The sequence below is a fragment of the Numenius arquata genome, chromosome 33 (assembly GCF_964106895.1).
Source record: "Numenius arquata chromosome 33, bNumArq3.hap1.1, whole genome shotgun sequence".
Taxonomy (NCBI): Eukaryota; Metazoa; Chordata; class Aves; order Charadriiformes; family Scolopacidae; genus Numenius; species Numenius arquata.
The window spans coordinates 276,772-289,308 of NC_133608.1; the positions used below are offsets into that span (position 1 = coordinate 276,772).

General features: G+C 54.7%; 1 protein-coding gene across 1 annotated transcript; it reads right to left on the reverse strand.

The window, feature by feature from the left end:
* Window positions 1-10,153: 10,153 nt before the first annotated feature.
* On the reverse strand, window positions 10,154-12,254 carry NXNL1 (nucleoredoxin like 1). Its single transcript, XM_074165166.1, has 2 exons — window positions 11,932-12,254; window positions 10,154-10,454 (listed from the first exon to the last, which is right to left on the reverse strand). Exons 1-2 carry the CDS (start codon window positions 12,252-12,254, stop codon window positions 10,154-10,156), a joined length of 624 nt encoding a protein of 207 aa, XP_074021267.1.
* Window positions 12,255-12,537: the final 283 nt, after the last annotated feature.

The window sequence follows — 12,537 nt, forward strand, 5'->3', positions numbered from 1 at the left end:
AAATAAACCCAAGCCCTGAATTTTTGTGAGCGAGGAAAAAAGCTATCTCTTGCCTTAGGATGTTTTTCAGCCTTCTCCGGGCGGTGGATGGGGATGTCAGGCTTTAATTCCCAATATCCCTCACACGGGATGAGCCCAGCCCGGCAAAACCCACATCCAAACTCTGGAGTGGGGTTTGTTCCTTAAATAAACCCAAGCCCTGAATTTTTGTGAGTGAGGAAAAAAGCTATCTCTGGCCTAAAAAATAATTTTCAGCCTTCTCCGGGCAGTGGATGGGGATGTCAGGCTTTAATTCCCAACGTCCCTCATGCGGGACGACACGCTCCAGCTCACGAGGAGTCGATTTACTGGCCGCGAGCGTTGCCGTCTTTAAAACGGGTGAATTTTGCCCTTAGTCTAGGAATCCTGGTGGGGGTTTAATGGTGAAACTCTTCTATAGGGAATAGAAAACGTTTATTCCCAGGTGATAGCTCGAAGGGAGCAGAAAACCGAAGTGAACCCTTTTCCTCGGCAAATATTCAGGAAACCGGCAGCAAAAATGGTGAGGGTCATGTGCTGGGAGGTAAAACTATTGATTTTTCTTCTCTAAGTAATGAATAATTAAAAACCTTATGTTTTCTTCTGCAACCTTGTGGCCCTGGAGCCCCAAAACCACATGGTTTCCCTTCCCTCGGCGTCTGCTGGCGGCTCCAGAAACGCCGCCGAATTTCTTCCTTGAGTGTGATGAGCGGACCCTGCTTGCAAAGGGCTTTAATTACGGATAAATGCTACAAAAAGTGGTTTTTCTGGCGCAAAGGCCTTTCTAGCCAAAAGGATTGCAACGTAGGACAGCGACACCCCTCCAATTCATTCTATATATTTTAAAAAAAAAAAAAAAGCTAATAAGAGCTAACACAAAGCAGGGGAGGTGGCTCCTCATTTACCAGGAGAACTCAGGATCCCAATTCCCCGTCTCCTGGATGTTCCTCCTGGCTGAGTTTGTCCCTTTTTTTTTTTTTTTTTTTTCGCTTGGGGTTTGTTTTGGTTGGTTTTTTGGGTTTGGTTTTTTTTTTTTTTTTTTTGGTAAAAGCGGAGACGGTAAAACCTGAAACCCCCGCAGCAAAACTCCTCCTCACCCGGGACTTTTTGTTTTTAATGACTATTTTAGGCCACGCAGGATGGCAAGTGGCTACGGAGCCCTCTGACAAACCCCCCCGTGAAGTCTCATTAAAACTTCCCTTGACGTCACGGCTGCCGTTTTAGAAGGCGAAGACGTTTTCGCGCCGGCGTTTGCTGCGGGCAGGGCTGGGGAGGTGGGGGGGTTAGAATCACAGAATCATCTTCATGGTTGGAAGGGACCTTTGAGATCATCGAGTCCAACCGTAAGAAGAGAAGCCGGGGCTGCGGTCGGGGCACTTTCCTTCCTCCTTTGCAGGTGAGGATTTTCCACGGGGTTTAAGCAAATCTGAGCTGCCGAGAGACCAACGTGCAAAGCGGGGAGAGAAAGCGTTGAGGATCCATCCTCGAACCACCCCCACCGAGGTCGGTGTGGGGTAGGACACCCCCGTAACAACCCCGGGACTGTGTCAACCAGCCGTAACCATCATTCCGTGGGTCGGGATAACTCTCCCCCACCACCAGGCACTGACAAACCAACAGGCGACAGGATTTAGCAGGGGGTTCTGGAGGAATTTGGTGCCGAGAGAAGCCCTGACACGGGCCTGCTGGCCGCGAGGGGCACGGCCGAGCCACCAACAGCTCCCCGGAGCCTGGGATTTCCATTCCTTGGCTTTACCATCTGAACACATCCGTGGTTTTATTACCGGGAAGCAGAGGGAGCAGCGCGGTTTGCCAGGACGATGGCCAACCCCAACAAAAACCTCTCACCTCTAAGCCTTTATCTTGCTTTCACACAGAATCACAGAGTGATTTGGGGTTGGAAGGGACCTCTGGAGATCATCTCCTCCAACCCCCGGGCAGAGCAGGGGCACCCAGAGCAGCTCCCACAGGAACATGTCCAGGCTGGTTTGAATGTCTCCAGAGAAGGAGACTCCACCACCTCTCTGGGCAGCCTCTGCCAGGGCTCTGACACCCTCAAAGTCAAGAAGTTCCTCCTCATGTTGAGATGGAACTTCTCTTGGTCCAGTTTGTGCCCGTTCCCTCTTGTCCTGTCACTGGGCACCACTGGAAAAAGACTGGCCCCATCCTCCTGACACCCACCCTTCAAGTATTTGGAGGCGTTGATCAGATCCCCCCTCAGTCTTCTCTTCTCCAGACTCAAAAGCCCCAGGTCCCTCAGCCTTTCCTCATCAGAGAGATGCTCCAGGCCCCTCATCATCTTGGTAGCCCTTTGCTGGACCCTCTGCAGCAGTTCCCTGTCCTTCTGGAACTGGGGAGCCCAGAACTGGTCCCAGTGCTCCAGATGGGGCCTCCCCAGGGCAGGGCAGAGGGGGAGGGTGACCTTCCTCCCTCCACCTGCTGGTCACACTCTTCTTGATGCCCCCCAGGATGCCATTGGCCTTCTTGGCCACCAGGGCCCATTGCTGGCTCGTGGGCATCCTGTTGTCCCCCAGGACTCCCAGGTCTTTTTCCTCAGAGCTGCTCTCCAGCAGGTCACCCCCAACCTGTCCTGGTGCAGGGGGTTGTTCCTCCCCAGGGGCAGGACCCTACACTTGTCCTTTTAAAAGCACCGTCTTCCCTAATGGTGGGGTCTGGGCACGAACAAACCGGGGGGGATCCCCGATTTCTGCTCGGCTTCGGTACCGAGGTGCTCTCTGGGCGTGGGGACACTCGTTGGGTGGATTTACCAAAGGGCTATGGATTTACCATTGGCATTGGCGATGAGGGTGGCCACGGCAGGTTGGATGGCATCCCCGGTCAAAGCAGGGTGTGCGCTCCGGAGGGAGGAGATGGCTCGCAGTAACTCTGCCAGTTTGGCTTCCACAGAAGGTGAATGAACTTCTCCTAAAATTAAAAAGGGGAAAAAACATGGGTTTTTTTGCACGTGCAAACTCTTCTCCTCACCTCTCCCAGGAGGAGCTCACTCCAGCACGGCGGTAAAGGGACCCGGCTGTTCCTAAACACTCGAATTCTGCTCAAAACAGAAAATAACAAATGCTGGAGACTGAATCAAGCAGAAAACACCACTTGGAGCGATGGGATGGATGTGGAAATTGCCCGGTCACCAGGGCCAGGACCCTCCGTGAGGCTTCACGTGGCCTTTTGTCCAGGTTCTACTCCATGCACCCAAGCAACGAATGTCCCTCCCTTCCTTCTGCAGGACCATCCTGTGCCATCGTGTCTTTGCATCCAAAGCTCCAAGGGAAAAATCCTCATCCCAAGATGAGCACTTGGAAAAACACTCGTCGAGAGAACCAGCCGGGGCAGGTTGAATTTCCATGAGCAGCCGGCGTTGTTTGATGGCTCTTGAAAGCCCAACGTCTGGAAGCCAAGAGCCCCGCGGCAGTTAGGGGCTGGCTCCAGAAGCTTGGCCAACCCAACTGGTTGGGTGTGCTGGGGGGAAGGCTGTCACCGTGACCTCCAGCTACAGCTTGCGGCCGTGGGTGGGGAGAGCAGGATGAGAGGGATCTCTGGATGCTTCGGTGGGCAGGACGGCATTTCTCCAGGAGGTTTTTTCTCCCAGCAAGTGGTGGAAGGGATTTTGTTAAGGCTGCCGTGCTCCTGGAGCAGCACCGGCCCTGTCATCACCTTGTCTTAATTCCCATTTAGGTCTAGTTACTGGGCTCCAGCCTGGAGTGTCCTGCAAGGACAGAGGCTCTCCTGGGAAAAAGGAAAGGGGGAAAGCACCAGAGCCCGTTTCTAGGCTGTGACACACGCTTGGGATCCCACCACCGTACCCTTGGGATCCTACCACCCCACGCTTGGGATCCCACCACCCCACACTTGGGATCTCACCACCACATGCTTGGGATCCCACCACCCCACGCTTGGGATCCCACCACCGCACCCTTGGGATCCCACCACCCAATACTTGGGATCTCACCGCTGCACGCTTGGGATCCCACCACCCCTCAGAGCATCCCCAGCTCCGGCCTCTCCTCCACTCGTGACATTTGGGCTCCTTCCCAGGCAGGAATCCCAGTTTTCCCAACGGAAAGCTTTCTTCCAGCCCGTTTAACTCAACTCGCAAGTAATTGCAGGTGCTGCCAACGGCACTCGAGGGGGATTTTGCATCGCTTTTGGAGGAAACCCGTGCGCTTAGATGGTTAAAGTGCTCCAAAATTTTATCTGTTGATGCAATTCATTACAGGAAACGACGTTTACATAATTTAATATCTGCCCGGCGAGAAGCCACTCTCACCAGAAGTGTCTAAATCCATGGTTTTAAATAAATAATGCAGCAAGAACGAGGCGGGATGGCCTCTGCTGGACACAATCTGCTCGGGTTTTTAAGGAAATTAAGTGGATTGAAAAATAAATCTTTACCTTTTTGGAAGAGCTGGCGGAAGTCCTGAAGTTTCCCGTCGATGTTCCTCAGGTGTGTGGTGATGAGGAGGACCTCCGGGGGAGCCGGGGGGCCGGTGCCACCCCCGGGGCTCTGGATGGAAGCCGGCCACGGGCCGTGGGGCCGGTGGCCCGGCGGGAGGGGTCTGTCTGGCCGTCCCCCGGCGCGGTCCCCAGCTCCCGACCCGTCCATGGCGAGGTGCGGGGCTTCCCGGCTGGGTCGAGCCTTTCCCTCAGGCTTCGTTTTGGGGGGCAAACCCCCCCGGGGAGCCGTCAGCCCCGCTTCCCCTCATCCAAAGGAGGACGCCGCGGCATTCTGCGACCACCACCAGCGAGGCGAGACGAAAAAAACTGGGAAAAAAACCAGAAGGTGAGGGATGAATTCTCATCCTCTCAACGTTTATCCATTTTCTGGTTCCGTAGACTTTGCAACCAGGGTTTTCTGAGAAACGACCGAAGCCGGTTTTAATTACGGAGTGTCTTCACATCCTTTCACTTGGAAACCCAAGTTTGGGATGCTTTTTTTCTTAGTGAGGCTTTGAGATGGAAAACGAGCCCCCAGTCTGGGCGCGCGATAGTATTTACCAGAGCACCGTCTGCAGGTGAAATCGCGGCTTTGGGGGAGCTGCAGGGAACGGCTTCCATCCCCTCCCTTCTCCGTCCCGGGCTAAAACACGGGCAAAGCCATCCCCCCTCCTCAGAAATCCCTCGGTTTATCCCGGTTCATTGGTGGAAGCAGAAAATCGCGCCGTTGCTGGTGTCCCCAGTGCCTTGGGCTTCCAAATCTTGGTGTCCCCGGTGTGTTGGGCTCCCAAATCCCAAATCTCGGTGCCTTGGGCTCCCGAATCTTGGTGTCCCAGTGCCTTGGGCTCCCGAATCCCAAATCTCAGTGCGTCGGGATCCCGAGTCTCGGTGTCCTGGTGCCTTGGGCTCCCAAATCCTAAATTGCAGTGTGTTGGGCTCCCAAATCTTGGTGTCCCCAGTGCGTTGGGCTCCCAAATCCCAAATCTTGGTGTGTTGGGCTCCCGAATCTCAATGTCCCCAGTGCGTTGGGCTCCCAAATCTTTGTGTCCCCAGTGCGTTGGGCTCCCAAATCCCAAATCTTGGTGTGCTGGGCTCCCGAATCTCAATGTCCCCAGTGCGTTGGGCTCCCAAATCTCGGTGTGTCTGGGTGCGTTGGGCTCCCGAATCCTAAATATCAGTGTGTTGGGCTCCTGTATCTTGGTGCGTTGGACTCCCAAATCCCGAATCTCAGTGTGTTGGGCTCCTCAATCTCAGTGTCCCCAGTGCCTTGGGCTCCTGAATCCCAGTGTCCCAGTGTACTGGGCTCCCAAATCCCAAATCTCAGTGCGTTGGGCTCCCAAATCTCAGTGTCCCCGGTGCCTTGGGCTCCCAAATCCCGAAGCCCGGTGCTTTGGGCTCCCAAATCTCGGTGTCCCGGTGCATTGGGCTCCTGAATTGCAGTGTCCCGGTGCGTTGGGCTCCCGAATCCCAAACCTCAGTGCGTTGGGCTCCTCAGTCTCAGTGTCCCCAGTGCCTTGGGCTACCAAATCCCAAATCTCAGTGCGTTGGGCTCCCAAATCTCAGTGTCCTCAGTGCCTTGGGCTCCTGAATCCCGGTGCCTTGGGCGCAAGAATCTCTGTGTCCTGGTGCGTTGGGTTCCCAAATCTCAGTGTCCCCAGTGCCTTGGGCTCCCAAATCCCGAATCTCAGTGTGTTGGGCTCCCGAGTCTCGGTGATGCCGGTGCATTGGGCTCCCAAATCTTGGTGTCCTGGTGCGTTTGGCTCCCAAATCCCGAATCTCGGTGCGTTGGGCTCCCGAATCTCAGTGTCCCAGTGTGTTTGGCTCCTGAATCCCGGTGTCCCCGGTGCCTTGGGCTCCCAAATCCCGAATCTCAGTGTGTTGGGCTCCTGAATCCTGGTGCGTTGGGCTCCCGAATCCCGGTGCCTTGGGCTCCCAAATCTTGATGTCCCAGTGTGTTGGGCTCCCAAATCCCGAATCTCGGTGTGTTGGGCTCCCGAATCCCAAATCCCGGTACGTTGGGCTCCCAAATCTCGAATCTCGGTGTGTTGGGCTCCCGAATCCCAAATCCCGGTACGTTGGGCTCCCAAATCTCAGTGTCTTTGGTGCGTTGGGCTCCCAAATCCCAAATCCCTGTGCCTTGGGCTCCCGAATCTCGGTGTCTTTGGTGCGTTGGGCTCCGGAATCCCGAATCCCGATGCCTCTGCTGCTCCCTGCGTGGGACGAGACCAGTCTGTAACCTGGGGCAGGTGTCAGGCCTGGGTGTGGATTTTCCACATTCCTCTTGGGAGTTGTGAAATTACTCACTCACTTCCCAGCCCTATCTTTGGGATCAGACCCAGCCTCCTCACCCGCCTCTCGTTAACCCTCCGCTGCCCGAAACAGGGGAAGAAGCCTCAGCGGGATCCTATGTGCACGGGTATATATTATATATATATTTTTTTTTTAATATAAATATATTTTTTAATGTTTTTTATTTTATTTTATTACATATATATATATATTTTATACAGCAAGGCCCTGCCTAAGGAGATTGTGCGACACAGGGAAAAGGCAAAGCAAACCTTACACAGACTCATTCCCCCAAATTACTCAGACCAAGCGGAAGGTGGCATCTTTGAAAAAGTAAATCGATCAGAAATAGATTATTTGCCCTAAAGGGCGCTTAGACACTGCCCTGAAGCATTAAATCCCCTTTGTTCTGCGTCCTATAAATATATATTTATTTTATATATTTTTTTTATATTTATACATATTTTTATATAAGTATATATTTTTTATATATTTTATATATATAAAAATATATAATTTATAATTACATAATATAATTTTTTTTATATTTATTTATCTATTTCCGCGTGAAAGCGGAGGTGAGGATAGAACAGGGCCGTGGGATGCGTCCGTCGGGAGGGTTTTCATCTGGGATGGAACCAGAAATGAAGAAATACAGTTTGTGGCTGGGTTTTTGTGGGGTTTTTCTGCCCCTCGCAGCCGAGGCTGCGCTCGCTCCCCAGCCCGAGCATCTTTGGGAGCATCGGTGGGACCTGGTCCTCTTAGAGGTCTCTTCCAAGCAAAATGATTTTAGGATTCTACGATCCACAGGCGCTGCCTCCCCTCGTCCATGGTCCTTTCTTGGCTTCCCACCTGTTGTCGTAGAATCACCGGATGGTTTGAGTGAGAAGGGACCTTGAAGACCGTTGAGTTCCATCCCTGGACACCTCCCACCAGACCAGGTCGCTCCAAGCCTCCTCCAACCTTGGCCTTGAACCCCTCCAGGGATGGGGCAGCCACAGCTTCTCTGGGCAACCTGGGCCAGGCTCTCACCACCCTGAAAGGGAAGAATTCCTTCCTAAATCTCATGTACATCTCCCCTCTTTAATGCCCCGTCCCTGGGAACCTTCAAGGTCAGGTTGGACGGGGCTTTGAGCGACCTGGGCTGGGTGGAGATGGCCCTGCTGATGGAATCATGGAAGGGTTTGGGTGGGAAGGGAGGTTAAAGCCCCTGGAGTTCCATCCCCGGACACCTCCCACCAGACCAGGTCGCTCCAAGCCCCGTCCAACCTTGGCCTTGAACCCCTCCAGGGATGGGGCAGCCACAGCTTCTCTGGGCAACCTGGGCCAGGCTCTCACCACCCTCAGAGGGAACAATTTCTTCCTAAATCCCACCTAAATCTCCCCTCTTTCAGTGTCAAACCCTTCCCCCTCGTCCCATGGCTCCCCTCCCTCATCCCTGCTCCCTCCCCAGCTTTCCTGGAGCCCCTTGAGGGACTGGAAGGGGCTCCAAGGTCTCCCCGGAGCCTTCTCTTCTCCAGGCTGAACCCCCCCAACTCTCTCAGCCTGTCCTCCCAGCAGAGGGGCTCCAGCCCTCCCAGCATCTCCGGGGCCTCCTCCGGCCCCGCTCCGACACCTCCGTGTCCTTCTGGTGCTGAGGAACATCTCGTGCTTTATTAGTTACGAGAAAAGAGCGACTCCGTCTCTGGCTGTGCCACCCCTAAGCGTCACGTCTTCTTTTACTGGGGAAAAAATTAATCCAAATAATCAAGAAGGGGAACTAAAGTGCTTGTTTCTCTCTACCGTGATGATGATGATGATGGTGGTGGTGATGATGATGATGATGGTGGCACAGCAGATTCCCCTTTCCCCATCGCCCCGTCTCTCTCCCTTGGCCTGTTCTTCCCCAAAGCCACCGAGAAAAGGGGCAACTTTGGGTTTTGAACAGAGGAAAAGGGGACGGTTAAATAAAAAAAACCCGGTTAAATAAAAAATAAATTTAAAAAAAAAATTAAAAAATAAAAAAAAAAAAAAAAAATTTTAAAAAGTGGGTAGGGCTGGTCCAAGTCAACTTTTAGTCTTATGGAGCTTTACGTAAATTGGGGTGGAGAGGGTCTTTTTATTGACATGAGATTGTATTGACACGGAATTAAAAGTCAATAAAACGCCGTTGGGTGCGAGCGAGGAGCAGCCGGTCGATAACGGGGCGAAACGTCGCCCTTTGCCTCCCTCCCGGGTTCCCAATTTCTCCTTTATAAATTTTTTTAAAAAAAAACCAAACAAACCAAAAACAAACAAACAAACAAACAAACAAAACCACAGCCGTAAGCTGCTGGAAATCGCCCGGGGCAAATGGAATATTATTTCCTCGGAGACCGTCGGCCAGCACAGCTTCGCTCCTCCACCTGAAAAAAAACAACCCTTTTGGGTTTAATTTAGGCTTTTTCAGGCAATGTCCGTGCTCCGAAGAGCATCCTGGAGGGAATGCCCTTCTCCTGCCCGGCACGGAGCCTTTATTTTACAGGATTTTGCCTCCCTCCCTTCCTTCCTCCGCCCGTCGGACTCGCTGGGCGAAGAGAGGGAGGATTTTGGTGAGAAAACGAGTCCAACGAGCCCCTTCCCTTCCCACATCCTCCCTGGAGCCAGCAAAGCTTTTCCCAATCCTCTCCTCGGCTCCGCCGCGATTCGGGACCAGAAATGAGCAAATTAATGCCCCTTTTCCCCCCCTTTTTCTCCCGCTTTTCAAACCCCTTGATTCGGGAAAGGGGAGGGGGGGGGTGCGCGCGTGGCAGGATTCCACCTCCGTAAACGAGATCATTTTATTTTTTTTTTTGGCTACGGAAAGAGTCGGATTTATAAAAATCCGTTGGATTTGAGAGGACGGAGCGGGGCGACGTTCTCCGAGGATTTCTCATATGGCACGGGGGTTTCTGTCTCCTAAAAAACACCCCCCACCCCCCACCTTGCATCGGCTTCTCCTGGGGATTCCCTTCCCGCTGCCGTTTCCCGGTGGCTCCGGAGCAGCGCCCGGAAACGCCGCGGGGTTTTTTTTAAATCCAATTCCCATTTTTACAAACTCTTTAGCCGGTCGTTCGCCGAATGCCGGCCTCCAACAGTTAGTTTTCTTCTCTTTTTTTTTTTTTTTTTGGTAAATAAATGACAAAAAAAGGTCAGGGTGAGATTATATTTTTTTATCCCGCCGGGTCCTGGGGTGATAAAAAGGGAAACGTAATTTCCTTCCACCGGGGGCCGGAATATCCTTATTGGGACCAAACCAGTTTTCCAGGTACAGGGAAAGGAACAGGGGAGTTCATTTGCCTTCAAAGAATTTGATTTATTTTATTTTTTTTTGGAAAACTAAGGTGGATTTTTAGCGGAATTCTAGAAGAGGGAGAGATGCGGCGGGTGGAGACGGCTCCTAAGGAGATTCTTCCTCCTTCCTGCCCTTCTTCTCCTCCTCCTCTTCCTCCTTCGTCTTCTCCACCCTGTACTTGAGGCGGCGCAGGGGGTCGGTGATGCTTCTCCGGCTCCACTCCTGGAAATCCTCGGCCAGGAGGAAATTCCGATCCACCAGCTCGGCCGCCTCCTGCCAGTTGCGGAAGCAGGCGGGTCCCAGGCGCCGGATCTCCTCCACGGCGTTGCCCAGGATCACCTCCCCCGTGGGCTTCAGCACCACCACGGCCGGCACCTCCGCCACCCCGAACCGCAGCTCCAGCTCCCTGCGGGACACGGGGGAGAAACCGCACGTCGGGGAGGGGGGCTCCTCTTCCTCCCCGCTCCTCGTCCTCCTCGCTGCTTCCTCATCCTCCTCCCTGCTCCTCATCCTCCTCACTGCTTCCTCATCCTACTCCCCGCTCCTCGTCCTCTTCGCTGCTCCTCATCCTCCTCCCTGCTCCTCATCCTCCTCCCCGCTCCTCATCCTCCTCACTGCTTCCTCATCCTCCTCCCTGCTCCTCATCCTCCTCCCCGCTCCTCATCCTCCTCACTGCTTCTTCATCCTCCTCCCTGCTCCTCATCCTCCTCCCTGCTCCTCATCCTCCTCACTGCTTCCTCATCCTCCTCCCTGCTCCTCATCCTCCTCCCTGCTCCTCATCCTCCTCACTGCTTCCTCATCCTACTCCCTGCTCCTCATCCTCCTCACTGCTTCCTCATCCTCCTCACTGCTTCCTCATCCTACTCCCTGCTCCTCATCCTCCTCACTGCTTCCTCATCCTACTCCCCGCTCCTCGTCCTCTTCGCTGCTCCTCATCCTCCTCCCTGCTCCTCATCCTCCTCACTGCTTCCTCATCCTCCTCCCTGCTCCTCATCCTCCTCCCTGCTCCTCATCCTCCTCACTGCTTCCTCATCCTCCTCCCCGCTCCTCATCCTCCTCACTGCTTCCTCATCCTACTCCCCGCTCCTCATCCTCCTCCCCGCTCCTCATCCTCCTCCCCGCTCCTCATCCTCCTCGCTGCTCCTCATCCTCTGCCCCACTCCTCATCCTACTCCCTGCTTCCTCATCCTCCTCACTGCTTCCTCATCCTCCTCCCTGCTCCTCATCCTTCTCCCTGCTTCCTCATCCTCCTCCCCGCTCCTCATCCTCACCACCCAGCGGGCTTCCCGCGGCTGTCCCGGTGCAGAGTTAGGCAGAGCCTCTTTGCTGAGCGTAACCCGCTCGTTTGCCCGTTGCTGCTAATTAGAGCCTGACGCGGATCCCTGCGGGGCCGGGGCTTTGGCCGTCACCCCGGGATGCGGGAGACGCGGGACGGCTCCTGGGACCCGTTTTACCCACTTGAAATTTTAACCACCTCCGATTTGCCCTCAAAAGGAGCTGGAAATAATTCCCGGGTATTAATGGCAGCTGGTTCTGTCGCTAATGAGGTTACAGTAATTACGCCGAGCCTGGCTGCCCCCGTCCATCTGCGGGGGGGGGGGGGAGGGGGGGCACGGCTGACGCGTCTGTTAGAGTTATAAATAAATACGTTATAAAAAAACCACAACAAATCGAAATACAGAGATATCAGCAAAATAAAAGTGAGATGGGAGGAAAAGGGGAACACACGAGTTTTGCTTTATAAAGAGGCGCAGCCAAAGGGACGTAGCATTTTTTTTTTCCCTCGACGCGCGGCCCCGAGGGTCCCAGCGGGGACGGAAAACGAGGGGGAAAAACCCCCGGAAAAGGGATCGTAAAAACTTGGGAGCGAAACCGGGCCGTACCTTTTGAAGGCGTCGCCGAAGGGAAGGGCCAGCCAGCGCCTGGGCATGCTGCGGAGGAAGGCGCTCTGCTGCTCCTCCGTCTCGTCCCGCGACACGTAGACCAGGCCCAGCTGCGACGCCCGCTCCACGTAAAACTCTTCCGTCAAACGGAGGAAGAAATCCTTGAGGATGGGGGAGAACTGCCGGCACCGGGGGCACTGCCCGGCCCCGAAATAAAGCAACAGCACCTTGTTCTCCAAAGCCCGGCTCAGCTCCCGTTCCGTCTCCACTTCTTCCCGCTCCCGGTTGACCATCAGGACCTTCCCGGTGAAGAGGGAGGCCATGGAGGGCGCCGACGGAGCCACCCGGTGGGTGCTGCTCGGTGGTGGGAAAGGGTGCGGAGACCACCCACCCCTACCCCCCCCCCACTCTCTTCCCGGAGCACCCCCAGACCCCGGCTGCCCGCCCCCCCCCCCCCTCTCCCCACCGCCGGCGATTGATGAGCCCGGAGCCGCCGGTAATCGGCTTAAAGGGGAGGTCGGTGCCTACGGGGGCGGTGTCGGTCCCCGGGGGTGTGCGGGGCTCCGGGGTGCGGGGCTCGGGCCGTGGGAAGGTGGGCTGTGGCGG

Bases quoted from the DNA above. Each gene is read 5' to 3' on its own strand.
- NXNL1 (XM_074165166.1), bottom strand. From the start codon at position 12,254: ATGGCCTCCCTCTTCACCGGGAAGGTCCTGATGGTCAACCGGGAGCGG. The intron at 10,455-11,931 runs GTACGGCCCGGT...CGTGTCCCGCAG, and splicing joins TTCGGCGACGCCTTCAAAAG to GGAGCTGGAGCTGCGGTTCG.